The 15,000-nt window shown below is 41.7% G+C and overlaps 1 protein-coding gene across 1 annotated transcript in view; it reads left to right on the forward strand.

Annotated features, from left to right (window-relative positions):
- Nucleotides 1-15,000, forward strand: part of para (sodium voltage-gated channel paralytic) — a 162,588-nt gene that overhangs the window by 120,734 nt on the left and 26,854 nt on the right. The window contains exons 20-23 of the mRNA XM_070141301.1: nt 6,363-6,643; nt 12,623-12,796; nt 13,836-13,998; nt 14,191-14,387. Of these exons, the coding sequence (XP_069997402.1) occupies nt 6,363-6,643; nt 12,623-12,796; nt 13,836-13,998; nt 14,191-14,387 (815 nt within the window). The remainder of the gene's footprint in view (nt 1-6,362; nt 6,644-12,622; nt 12,797-13,835; nt 13,999-14,190; nt 14,388-15,000) is intronic.

A 15,000-nucleotide genomic window follows, 5' to 3' on the forward strand; every position in this document is an offset into this window, starting at 1 on the left:
CTCTAAATTCTTATCTAAAAAGAGAGAGAGAGAGAAAGAAAAAAATATATTCCCTTATATACCCTCAGATTTTTTAAAACAATAAAAACGACAGAGCACAAAATTGCAGTACCTACAACACACCATAATAACCGAGCTATGATACGACGACAAACATAGACATTGCACCTTCTACAACTTTTGTCTACATCTTTTTTCTTACAACTGCCTCTTTCGCTTCAGCTTTCGTAATATGTATGAACATACATAGTATACACACACACATAAATATATATATATATATATATATATATATATATATATATATATATATATATATATATATATATATACATTCATTATATATGTAGATAGAAAGGTAGATTTGCACATGTAGATACAGATGCATATATTGGGATCTAGATATTCATAAAGACACACACACACACACACACTTACACACACACACACACACACACACACACACACACACACACACACACACACACACACACACACACACACACACACACACACACACACACACACACACACACACTCACTCATATATATAGCTAGATAGATAGATTTTGACACACAATGTACATACACATAAACACAGACATATGCATGCATGTATGTATGTATGTATATTGTAGTGGTAATGTTGTATGTGTAAATTACTTGATATAACCTCACGTTTTTAGTTCTCTTCGCATCGTGTTGTTCAGAAGGGAACGCCTTGCTCCCTCCTTTCCCGACGCTCATAATGTGTAGCCTCTAGTTTATGATCCGTTCGAGCCTGTGTAGCCTGTAGCCTGGGTAGTCCAGTTGTTCGTGTAAAGAAGATCCAGTCCCACATATAGCCTCTTTTAGCCATCCGTTGTCGGATTCAGAACTCGAAATTGTCCAAGCAGATCCTTTTTTAGTGTTGAAGACGCTTGAGTGTCTCTGTTGAAGTTTGAGCCTGCGTGAGCCTGTAGTTCTCACAAAAGCATGGGTGTGATTCATCATCTCAGGCTGAGTTCACATGCACTGTCGGCGCGCTGTCTCCTTCGGCCTCGGAGAATTCGGGAGATTCGCGCACTCAGACACGAGGTTGGACTCTCCTAAGACTCTAAAGACCTTTTGGAAGGGACGCTGTTGTGGGAAGCACATCAGATACAACATACAGTCCATGAGTGAAATGCTTAAAGGATTCATAAGACATGTGCAGCTACTTCTTTTTACTCCAAATTATGAACATTTAGGGAAAAAAAACGCGTTTAACGTTGACATTCAAGTGAAGTACACGATTACACAACTCCATATGCGAAGAGAATTCCCTCAGGGTTCGGGAGCAAGCGCGCCGGTGTATATTTGTGTGTTTTGTATGTGAACTCAGCCTCTTGCTGCAGAAGAAGGTAACATTGTGTAGCATACCCCACTCCCTCCCTCTCTCTCCCTCTCTCGCTCCCCCCACTCACCCTCTCTCCACGCCGCCGCCCGTTCCTCTCTCTCTGCGCTAAGCGAAGGAGAAACCAAGTCCTCCAGAGATCAAGGTGAAATTCACTCTCCAAAAAAAAAAGCGCGTGCTTGCAAGCTCGATTGCGTGGTTGAGTGCGTGCATGGCTGCAGATAGAGAAGTAGAAAGAGACAGAGAGAGCGAGAGCGAGCGAGAGAGGGGGGGTAGGTCGAAGGGCGAGAGAGAGAGAACCCATAGGGCTTGATGTTATGTAAAGAGGGGGATCTCAGACAGATCCTTGAGACCAGTACACGGCCAGCTGTCCGTGGCTCCAGTTTTCCTGCACAATACCCGGAGTCCGGAGTCCGTCTACAGGCTGCACATTCTGCTATTGTTTACATCTCTTTTTATTTACGTATTTTCATATCACCATGCCGTATACCTAACGTGGGTTAAACAGACTACCGCATTGAAATAAGACATGAGCGATGGAGCTAGATACTGTATGGCGGTTTAGATTTAAATCTGATGCTCTTCTCTTCCCGTTTTCTTTCTTGCGTTTCTCCAACTTCGTTTTCTTTTCCGTTTTCTTTCCTTTTCCGTTTTCTATTCAAATTAAAACATGCACATTAGGTACAGGCTTGCATGTTTTCTCTTCAATGCAGGATTTCAATCTATGCACAGCTTTTGTATCCCCCCCCAACCTCCCCTTCCAAAAAAGTTAATAAAAAGAAATCTGAATTTGAGAAAGAAATTATCATAAGTCCAGAGACCTAATTATCATCGGTCCTTCGTATTAATTAAGATATGAACATTTTTAATTAATCGATTCCATTCACTTTTTTTTTTTATTTTAGCCTTTACCTTGACAAAATATTTTATCACATTTCTTATTTTTTGACTGACCTTCATTTCCTGTTAATATGATTTTTAATTATGATATTCAAAACGTGAGTCAGAGTTGGAGAAATTTTTCTTTTAATCGAAATGATGATTAATGAGAACTGTAATTATAATAATGATTTTAGTTATGTCTGTTATTATCTTTATTTCTTAGTTTTCCGGCTATTGTTTATTTGGTATTGTTCTTATTAGCATATCGTTAAACTTATCATTAGATAACTAATGTTATTAGTGACAATATTGTTGTTGTTATTAATATTATTGTTATCAAGGTTATTATTATCATTCTAATTATCATTATTATGGTTGTTATTTTCATAATGATGATAATGATTGTTGTTATTACCATTATTATCATTATTACTATTATCATCATTATCATTGTCATTATCATTATTATTATTATAATTATTATTATCATTATTATTGTTACTGTTATTACTATTATTACTAAAATTATCATGATCATCATTATGGTAACAATTGGAATGGTAATCATGATAATAATTCTAATGATAATAATGGTGATAATAATAATCATGATGATAAAGATAATAGTTATAATGATAATATTAATAATAATGATAATAATAATAATAATCATTATTATTATTATTGTTATTATGATGATGATAATAATAATCATAATAATAATAATAATAATAATAATAATAATAATAATAATAATAATAATAATAATAATAACAATAATAATAACAATAATAATAATAGTAATAATAATAATAATAATAATAATAATAATAATAATAATAATAATAATTAAAAGGATAATAATAATAATAGTAATGATGATGATGATGACGATCATAATAACAGTAACATTAAAGACAAAAATTACGATACTTCTGATAATGATAATAATGGTAGGGTATTGATAATGATGATAATGATAATGATGATAATGATAATAGTAATAGTAATAATGAGGATAATAACAATGATAATAATGATGATGATTATGATTATGATAATCTTTATTATCAATGTTATTATCATTATTCTTATTATCGTTGTTATTATTAGCATTATTATCTATCATAATCATTATCATTATCCTTTTCTTTATCATAATTGGTAATATAATTGCTATTATCATAATGAAAATGAAAATGAAAACCAGAATAATTATAATAATTGCCATAATATTAATAAGTTATTATCGTCAGTATTGCTACTGTCACCTTCGTCATCATTATCATCATTATCCCTTACCTTTTCTAAATATGAATAAATAATAAACACAAAATAACGAAGGACTGTATTCGCCCTCTCCACTCGCGCATCTCTGAGCTTCTCTCTTCCTTTATCCATTATTCAATTATCTAATTATTATCACTCGTTCTTCTCCCACGAATACCACCCAGACATGCTTAGTTGCCAATCCGCCGCCTGCACTATTTTCAAAAGCTTCCACAAAAAAGATACGATACAGATATATATATATATATCACGTAATGATGATTATATCAGTGGTATGTCATGGTCAATCATTGGTTTCATTATGGTAGTAAATTACATCCGGATATAGTCATTATTGCTCGTTCATTATAGCACTATTTTTCCTCACCTGGGATGACCCACACACGTCACTGGCTTTCTCACGAACTCAAAAACTAACAGTATTTTTTTTTTTCTTTTTTTTTAATAGTTAGATTTTCTCACTTCTGCCACGATGCCTCTGCAGTATGTTGATATGAAAAAAAAAATGTATTGAAATTTATGACTACATTCTTGACCTCTTATTAAGATTTTATTTGTTTGTTTGTTTGTTACTATTGTTTTAATTCATTATTGTTTTAATGACAATGTTGTTGTCATTATTATTCTTGTTATGATTATTTATATTACTTTTGTTTTTATCATCATTATTATCATTATTGTTGATATTATTATCATTATCATTATCATTATCATCATTATTATAATTATCATTATTATTATTATTATCATTATTATTATTATTATTATTGTTATTATTATTATTATTATTATTATTATTATTATTATCATTATTATTATTATTATTATTATCATTATTGTTATTATTATTATTATTATTATTATTATCATCGTTACTTATTAATTATTATTATTACAATTATCATGCATTATCACCAACATTATTCTTATCATCATTTGTCATTATCATCATTATCACTACAGCTATTCATATTATTAATGATATAGTTTTTTCTTATTTATATTATTATCATGATTATTATCATCGATATTAGTTTTTATTATTATCCTCACATTTCACATTTAGTTTTATCGATATTATTTATTTTCTTGCACCATCATTGTTGTTTATCGTTGTTATAACTATGGTTATTATTATCATTGTTACCATCAATATTATTATCATCGTATTATGATCATTATCATAATTTTAATTTTTTATCACAATTATTATTATCGTTATTAATGTTAGTATGATTTTTATGATGATAATATAATGATAATAACAGTTGTTATTATTATTATCATTATTATCATTGTTATTATTATTATCATCATTATTATTATGTCACTATTATTATTATTATTATTATTGTTATTATTATTATTATTATTATTATCATTATCATTATTATTATTATTATTATTATTATTATTATTACCTTTAAGTTATAATAATCAGAAATATTAGTACTGTTCTTCCCATTACAATAATTTCTGTCAAATCTTTAAAGAAAATACTTATAGTTCCATACCCTTCCTCCTTGCAATAAAAAAGAATAAATAAATAAATAAAAGCTAGAAAAAAAATCTCTACTTTTAAAAATAACTTTGACAACATCACTACAATGTAGATTTTTTTTTTCTCTGAATGAACTATCAATGAATCTCTGTTTACTTCTCAATTTGATGTTTACTATCAATTTGTCATATCAATTTAATTTCTTCTTTGTCTCATCTGTATATTTCTTCATGCTACCTACTGGAAGGAGGGGAAATATTTAAGGTTCATTGCAAGGGTATTTATTCATATTTCAGGGTATTTTAGGGTATTTTAGGGTATTTTAGGGTATTTTAGGTGTCAGGTATTTTGCAGTGAAATATGTTGTTATGAGAGTACTTGTTCAAGTTCAATTTAATTTATATTTTAGGAATATTTGATTAGGCTTGTTAAAGGTAACATTTTATAAGCTTAAATATGGAATTGCTTATTAATATTTGTCATTCTGAGAATCTTAGAGGTTAGGTGTAGTATATTACTGAATGTTATATGATTTGGTAAGTATATTTTACTAAATTAGTGTAGGTTATTATAATTAAAAGAATATATATTACTTTGTGCTATAAGTATGAAGTAACGAATCAATTTCCTCTTTGTTGAATTGCAAAGCTTGTATTTAGTAGATTAAATGAATTTGTTGTTGATTTTGAATATTTCATAAATTTTAGATGTATATTTACCTTTTTTAAATATAAATAGTTAAAGAAAGTTAGCTTTTAGTGATAGGGATTTGCAGAAAATAGGTCAATAGAAAAGATATGTTCAAGTATAGGTTAAACCTAAAGAGAAAAATTAATATGACATAGGCCTATATATCTGAAATGTGTATTTGTATGTTTAATGAGTTAATGTTTTCCTCCCTGCAGCAAGCCAAGAAGGCGGAGGCACATAATTTTTGTTCTGTGTCTAATATTTACTAATTTTATTTGCTCTTCTCGACTATACCGGGTCCCCCTCTCGTAGTCTGTCTGTGTTTGTGTGTGACGGGGTCCGTAACTTGTTCTTGTTTTTGATTATATAGATCCATACAAATAAATACAGATGAACGCCTCTATACTGGTAATAAGTTTTAAAATCCCTTTTTTGTCTTCTTTTTTCGAGTACGAAATTGACAAGGGGGCGATTTGGATATAAAAATGTGACGTATATGCTACCAGATTTTTTTTTCCCATTTTCTGTGGAAGGTTGACGCACCCCGTCCGTTTTCTGTAGCTAGCTAAGTGTGCCGTCCTACCTTCCTCGGGTCGAAGAGCCTTTACTAACTCGTTTTTACAGTTTCTTACTATTATTTCCCTGCAGACGAGGAGGAAGAGACTCTTAAGGATAAGATCAAGCGAAAAGTGTACGAATACTTGATGAAATGCATCGACCTCTTCTGTGTCTGGGACTGTTGTAGGGTTTGGGTCAGATTTGCAGAATTTGTTGAGACCATTATCTTTGATCCATTTGTGGAATTGTTCATCACTCTCTGTATCGCCGTCAACACACTCTTCATGGCCATGGACCACTACGGCATGAACAAGGAATTTGAAAACTTCTTGAAGACTGGAAACTACGTAAGTATCCCCTTCGTGCTTACTGTTCACACATTCTCGCCTCACCGGCCCATCCCCATTCTCCCCCTCCCTCCCCTCCCCTCCCCTTCCCTTCTCTCTCCGCATCAGGGTGCTCAGCGCCCTGTCCTATCCCCCCCCCTCCTCTCCCCCAGCCCCATACTCCCCCAAACCCCGTTTCATTTAACAATACAAGACCTCTCCCCCCTTTCCCCCTTCCCCCCTTCCCCCCCTCCTCCCCCTGGGCCCCATCTCAATTTCTTCACACCGCTGCACCTGCTCTGCCGTCTACGGTTCTACCACGCGAATTTTCCTTCGCTGAAGACTCTGCAGCTCACAGTCTCTCTCGGCTGACTTCTTGCTCACTGACGTCACACTTTTCTTTGGCTTCTCTTCCGGTGGCTTGTGTGTAAGTGTGTGTGTGTGTGTGTGTGTGTGTGTGTGTGTGTGTGTGTGTGTGTGTGTGTGTGTGTGTGTGTGTGTGTGTGTGTGTGTGTGTGTGTGTTGTATAAGTGTATACATGTATTTGAGAGAGAGAGAGAGAAGAAAGAAAGAGTTTGTCCGTTTGCGTGTATTTGCGTGTCTGATATAGTATAAAAAATGTCACAAAATCAACCTATTTCAGAAAAAATATATGCATATAATTTGTTTCAATGACTTATTCATTCATAAGGCGATCACAATGTCATTCATACCGGGTTTTCTAAAAGATTTTGTATATCATAAGGTGTTAAGTGAATACAACAGCCTTTCCTTGATTTTAATGCTGTTTGATAGATAAATCTGAACGTATTCACCTTGTACAGTTACAAAGAATTGAATCGTTAATGGATATCGTTAAGTCGATGATTTAAGAAAAATAATCAGGCATTGTAACATGTATTTTATATAATGTAATACGTCAAAGCTCAAGTTGTGTGTGTGTGTGTGTGTGTGTGTGTGTGTGTGTGTGTGTGTGTGTGTGTGTGTGTGTGTGTGTGTGTGTGGTTGCGTCTGCGTATAGGCGTGTAGGTGGATGTATGTCAATGGATGTGAGTGTGTATATGTGTATCTGCATGGGTATGACTGTGTATGTGTGTATATATGCTTATAGTTGTGTGTGCGTCCATGGCTGTGCCTCTGTATATGTGTGTATCTGCAAATTGTAAATAAACACGGGTTTATTTACTTTTAGGCCTTTAGTTGCGCCTGTGCATACACGTATGTATGTGTGTGCACGCTTGTGAATACGTGCGTGTCACTCGGTCATTCCTTCTTGCCCTGACCTGTTGCAAGGTCAATCCGGGTCACCTCAAGCTCCTCCTCCCAACGCATGTGGATTCATCGCGACCTGGATCCAGCTTGTCATGCATCCCTATCTCGTTCTCTCTTCACTTCCTCTTTTATTATCTCTCCTTCCACTCTTTTGCGAAATCATTGCATTGGCTTCACGTTTGGTTGTTTGTGTAGCAGTGTGGGGGTGTATCGACCGAAGGTAACTATCGAGAGTGGTGTTCATGTGTGCCCTTTGCATGACACTGGGAGGAAAGTGACCCAGTCGTGCATGACAGGGAAGAGCACTCATTAGTATAGCCTCTCCTTCGCATGACACACAGCTGCACTCAAGACGTATTAATGATAAGAATGTAGATTTAGATCGTGTTTCCCCAATTTACAAATCTGTGTATTTCAATATGCCTCAAACCAGTTTAGCTACTAGTGTAATAATAAGTTGAACAATTCGTTAAATAATCTGTGAAGAATGTTATATTTTTTTCAAGAGAACAGCATTTAATACCACCTGTATTCTGTTGTTTCTCGTGTTCACGTTATCTTTATATAGCCTAGTACAGTATGACACAATATAACCAAATAGAACACATCGTATAGTGTAAAATAAGGTGTAACATATCTTAGAGAAAATAAACTTCACGTGAGATGTAATAGGAAAATATAACGTAATATAACAAATTATAACGGTACATACGATAGCATTAAAAAGCATAGCTAAGTGTAAGTTAATATACAAAATTACATAATACTATATTTAAACTGTAACCTGGATAATTGTACCGTGACATAACGTAGCATAATTGATATGAGATATAGCTGATACCGCGATAAAGCAATTTTGATTAAAGATATGACCAATTAAGGTTTACATTTGATTAATGAACCTATTTAATTCGCAAGCTAAGTTTGGTGATTTGGAGGTAAATAAAGGAATCAGTGTCTAAATCTATTCGTCAAAAATAGAAAAAAAGAAGTTTATTTACGTGAAGTTTTTCCCAGGAGTAGATAGTGGTTTTAGTGTACTGTATCCCTTGAAATCCTAAGGCACGTAATACACAGATTTTGATGTAACCTTTGAATTTTATTTCTGTCAGATTTTTGTCACTTCGAGAGAGAGGTTGCAAAAAATATGTATTTCTTATCATTGGCCATTCGAAATTTGATTTGAATTTTTTAAAAAGTCAGATTTGTTCATAATTATTCATCTAAATTTCTCGTTATTATTCTGTGTCCCGTATTTCAGTATCTTTTTTCTTCGATCATCTCTCTCCCTCTATTTATTCGCGTTTACTTGTTTCCCTCCTTCATTCTTTTAATATCTCCAGGATCTTTTTTAATGGAGTTTGATTAGTTTTAACCAAAGTCTGTTTGTCCTTTGCTACGAGCATCTATGTGTACCTCTGTATTATTTTGTTCACATGTAATTGTTGTGTCAATTGTCGACTGATTCTGTTTGTTATTATTGATGTTCTCATAATCATTTTTGCACATATGTCTGTCTCTCTGATGATTCTTTGTTTTATATATGTCTTGCACTTGCATATAAATTCCAGAAGTTTCTGATATAATGTTTTATTTGTTCATCAGTTTATCCCTCTATTTATTTTCCCTTATCTATTAGTTGGTCACGTGGTTGATTTGCCTTAATTAAAGTGGTTTGTACTAAAGTGACATTTTGTTCATTTGAATTGTCTCTTATTTATGAATGTGAAAATACGAGAACTACAAAACGGGATTTTTATTTCAATTGTAGTTGATTTACGAGTTTTTTTTGTTTTTTGTTTGTTTGTTTACTTATTTCTTGATATTTTCTTTACAGTCCCAGTTTTCTATATTCAGTCTCCGCCGTTATAGATGATTTATATTTTTTTTCCTTTCTCTCTCTATCTATCTATCTATCTATCTATCTCTCCCTCTCTCTCTCTCTCTCTCTCTCTCTCTCTCTCTCTCTCTCTCTCTCTCTCTCTCTCTCTCTCTCTTCGTCGTCCTCTCTTACTACCTCTTTTTCTATCTTTCTTTTTCTTCCGACTGCATAAATCGACAGTTTACCTCTAATCTCCCTTCTCGTATTTGATCTTCGTCTATTGCGATTATTATTCTTTTACCTTTTATATATACCGTGATCATTCGTCATCGAATACCAATTAATTTTCCTTTATTTTCATTTCTTTATTTTTCGGTTATTCATTTCTTTTCCCTCTCCACCATCGATCAACTTTCCCTTTTTTCTTTCTTTTCGTTTCCCTTTTTATGATCTTACAACCTTACTTCCCTCCTCTCCTCCTCGCGTCCCTCCATCCTCCCCTCACCCCCTCCCCCTCCCCCTCCCTCCCCCCCGAGCCCCGCTAACGCCTCCCTTGTACCGCCCCGAGCCCCGCTAACGCCTCCCTTGTACCGCCCCGAGCCCCGCTAACGCCTCCCTTGTACCGCCCCGAGCCCCGCTAACGCCTCCCTTGTACCGCCCCGAGCCCCGCTAACGCCTCCCTTGTACCGCCCCGAGCCCCGCTAACGCCTCCCTTGTACCGCCCCGAGCCCCGCTAACGCCTCCCTTGTACCGCCCCGAGCCCCGCTAACGCCTCCCTTGTACCGCCCCGAGCCCCGCTAACGCCTCCCTTGTACCGCCCCGAGCCCCGCTAACGCCTCCCTTGTACCGCCCCGAGCCCCGCTAACGCCTCCCTTGTACCGCCCCGAGCCCCGCTAACGCCTCCCTTGTACCGCCCCGAGCCCCGCTAACGCCTCCCTTGTACCGCCCCGAGCCCCGCTAACGCCTCCCTTGTACCGCCCCGAGCCCCGCTAACGCCTCCCTTGTACCGCCCCGAGCCCCGCTAACGCCTCCCTTGTACCGCCCCGAGCCCCGCTAACGCCTCCCTTGTACCGCCCCGAGCCCCGCTAACGCCTCCCTTGTACCGCCCCGAGCCCCGCTAACGCCTCCCTTGTGCCGCCCCGAGCCCCGCTAACGCCTCCCTTGTGCCGCCCCGAGCCCCGCTAACGCCTCCCTTGTGCCGCCCCGAGCCCCGCTAACGCCTCCCTTGTGCCGCCCCGAGCCCCGCTAACGCCTCCCTTGTACCGCCCCGAGCCCCGCTAACGCCTCCCTTGTACCGCCCCGAGCCCCGCTAACGCCTCCCTTGTACCGCCCCGAGCCCCGCTAACGCCTCCCTTGTACCGCCCCGAGCCCCGCTAACGCCTCCCTTGTACCGCCCCGAGCCCCGCTAACGCCTCCCTTGTACCGCCCCGAGCCCCGCTAACGCCTCCCTTGTACCGCCCCGAGCCCCGCTAACGCCTCCCTTGTACCGCCCCGAGCCCCGCTAACGCCTCCCTTGTACCGCCCCGAGCCCCGCTAACGCCTCCCTTGTACCGCCCCGAGCCCCGCTAACGCCTCCCTTGTACCGCCCCGAGCCCCGCTAACGCCTCCCTTGTACCGCCCCGAGCCCCGCTAACGCCTCCCTTGTACCGCCCCGAGCCCCGCTAACGCCTCCCTTGTACCGCCCCGAGCCCCGCTAACGCCTCCCTTGTACCGCCCCGAGCCCCGCTAACGCCTCCCTTGTACCGCCCCGAGCCCCGCTAACGCCTCCCTTGTACCGCCCCGAGCCCCGCTAACGCCTCCCTTGTACCGCCCCGAGCCCCGCTAACGCCTCCCTTGTACCGCCCCGAGTCCCGCTAACGCCTCCCTTGTACCGCCCCGAGCCCCGCTAACGCCTCCCTTGTGCCGCCCCGAGCCCCGCTAACGCCTCCCTTGTGCCGCCCCGAGCCCCGCTAACGCCTCCCTTGTACCGCCCCGAGCCCCGCTAACGCCTCCCTTGTACCGCCCCGAGCCCCGCTAACGCCTCCCTTGTACCGCCCCGAGCCCCGCTAACGCCTCCCTTGTACCGCCCCGAGCCCCGCTAACGCCTCCCTTGTACCGCCCCGAGCCCCGCTAACGCCTCCCTTGTACCGCCCCGAGCCCCGCTAACGCCTCCCTTGTACCGCCCCGAGCCCCGCTAACGCCTCCCTTGTGCCGCCCCGAGCCCCGCTAACGCCTCCCTTGTACCGCCCCGAGCCCCGCTAACGCCTCCCTTGTGCCGCCCCGAGCCCCGCTAACGCCTCCCTTGTACCGCCCCGAGCCCCGCTAACGCCTCCCTTGTGCCGCCCCGAGCCCCGCTAACGCCTCCCTTGTACCGCCCCGAGCCCCGCTAACGCCTCCCTTGTACCGCCCCGAGCCCCGCTAACGCCTCCCTTGTATCGCCCCGAGCCCCGCTAACGCCTCCCTTGTACCGCCCCGAGCCCCGCTGACGCCTCCCTTGGACCGCCCCGGGCCCCGCTAACGCCTCCCTTGTACCGCCCCCAGCCCCGCTAACGCCTCCCTTGTACCGCCCCGCGCCCCGCTAACGCCTCCCTTGTACCGCCCCGAGCCCCGCTAACGCCTCCCTTGTACCGCCCCGAGCCCCGCTAACGCCTCCCTTGTACCGCCCCGAGCCCCGCTAACGCCTCCCTTGTTCCGCCCCGACGCCCGCCAACGCCTCCCTTGTCCCGCCCCGAGCCCCGCCAACGCCTCCCTTGTACCGCCCCGAGCCCCGCTAACGCCTCCCTTGTACCGCCCCGAGCCCCGCTAACGCCTCCCTTGTACCGCCCCGAGCCCTCCCTCCCTCCCCCTCCTCCCCCCCCGAGCCCCGCTAACGCCTCCCTTGTACCGCCCCGAGCCCCGCTAACGCCTCCCTTGTACCGCCCCGACAGTTTTTTACGGCCACCTTCAGTATCGAGTGCTTCGCCAAGATCATCGCCATGAGCCCCAAGTATTACCTCCAAGAAGGGTGGAATATCTTCGACTTCATCATCGTGGCGCTGTCGTTGCTCGAGCTGGGTCTCGCCAACGTGTCTGGCCTGTCGGTGTTGAGGTCGTTTCGATTGGTGAGTGTGGGCGGGGTGCTGGGGTCCTGGGGTCCTGGGGTCCTGGGGTCCTTTCAGCGAGAGTGGGGGCAGTTCTTTTTCATTTTCTTCAGTGGGAGCAAGGCCTTAATTGCTTCTATAGTGACGGCGGGGTCCTGGGGTCCTTTCAGCGAGTGGAGCGGTCCCTCTTCATTTTCTTCAGTGGGACCAAGGCTTCATTGCTTCTACAGTGTAGGCGGGGTCCTGGGGTCCTTTCAATGAGTGGGGGAAGTTCTTTTTCATTTTCTTCAGTGGGAGCAAGACCTTCATTTTTTCTATAGTTAGAGTGGGGGCCCTGTTTTCCTGTATTAATTTAATGTTAACGGGCATAAGGTGTTTCTATTGGTGAGTGAGGGCTTCCCCTTTTCATTTTCTTCAGTGGGAGCAAGGCCTTAATTGTTTTTATAGTGAAATCGGGGGCCTTGTTTTCCTGTATTAATTTAGCGTCAGTGAGTCTAAGGCGTTGTGATTGATGAGTGAGAGCGAGGTCCTGGGTTCCTCTTAGCGAAAGGGAGGCCATTTCCTTTTGATTTTCTTCAGTGACAGCAAAACCAATTTTTTCCTATAGTGAGAACGGGGACCTTGTTTTCCTGTGGTGAAAGGAGGGTCCCGGTGTTGCTTTAGTGTTAATGAGGCATAAGGGGTTTCTTTGGCGAGATCAGGGCCCCATGTTCCCTTTAGTGAGATCAAGGTCACCTATTTCATCTTTAGCAAGAACGGGACCCCCTGTTTTCTTTAGTGAGAGCAAGGTCGCCCTCATAAGAAGATCTGGGCTCCCTTTTTCTATTGTCAGAATGAGATCGTTAGTGAGAACGATCACAATTTTTGCTTACACTGAGGTTTTTTTCGTTTCCTCTCACTGCCTTCAGTGCCTCATAAAACAGTCAAAAAATCCTGTGCTCATATTTTGATAATATTCCATTCATCATACGTTGAGTCATTGCATGCCACGTGTGTGAAGGAAGATCTGCACTTCCCCGCAGCTGTTCTTACGGTAACCCTCTTCCTCTCCCCTCTCCAGCTTCGTGTCTTCAAACTGGCGAAGTCTTGGCCGACACTCAATCTCCTCATTTCCATCATGGGTAAGACCGTTGGCGCCTTGGGTAACCTGACCTTCGTCTTGTGTATTATCATCTTCATTTTCGCCGTGATGGGCATGCAGCTCTTCGGCAAGAATTACACAGGTGAGTGCCCAACCCTCGGGAAGGGAGGCTGTTCTGGCACTCCCCCAAATGCCGTAATTTCCTTTGAGAATGAATCTTTGTTCTATGTCCATAACTATCTCAATTATAAAAAGGAATTGTTGTAACTGGTCCCATATATAACGACACAAACGCGAGACCAACGGCTGAACAAACACCCCCACTTCGTTCCAGACAACGTGAGTCGCTTCAAGCCGAGCTCCGACGGCCAACTGCCGCGCTGGAACTTCATAGATTTCATGCACTCGTTCATGATCGTGTTCCGGGTGCTGTGCGGAGAGTGGATCGAGAGTATGTGGGACTGCATGCTGGTCGGCGACTGGTCGTGCATCCCCTTCTTCTTGGCCACTGTCGTCATCGGAAACTTGGTCGTAAGTGCCCCCCTGTTCTCTTTGTTTTGGGCGGAGTTAAAGTGAAGAGAAAGGGAGTGAAAGGGACTCCATGTTGTAAAGAGGGAAAGAAATGCCTGTGGTTGGCTTCGCGTATTTATTTATGTCCGTTTGGAGGGCGGGCACGGAACGCCCCGTTATGCCCGAGACGAGTTTATTGGATGGTGAGACTCGTAGGGAAGGCGGGAGGCGGGGCATGAGCCCGGACGGGGCGGGGCGGGGCGGAGCGAGCGACATGGGGGAGGAGCTTCGGAAGAAACGTTGCGGGTGGGATGCTTCGCGTTTCCTTTTTGTGGAAAAATCAGTTACTTCTTAATCTGTAATCGGTCAGTAAATAAAATGATTAAAATATAATCATTATGCAAGTCTAGACCAGAATATAAGTAAATTTGATATAATATAGAGAAAGCTGTCAATGTAATTAACATTTTCACAATTCTTCTTCACTCCATATTCCGAAATTGTTTACAAAATGAAATAAACTTCTGTCGATAAGCCACGCCTCCCCCATGTAATAAAACATATGAGCAAATCACGAAATGGAATGAATAGATTAAATAGGTAAATAACGAATAGAGTAGATAGATAAATATTT

Source organism: Penaeus vannamei, chromosome 28 (assembly GCF_042767895.1).
Source record: "Penaeus vannamei isolate JL-2024 chromosome 28, ASM4276789v1, whole genome shotgun sequence".
NCBI lineage: Eukaryota > Metazoa > Arthropoda > Malacostraca > Decapoda > Penaeidae > Penaeus > Penaeus vannamei.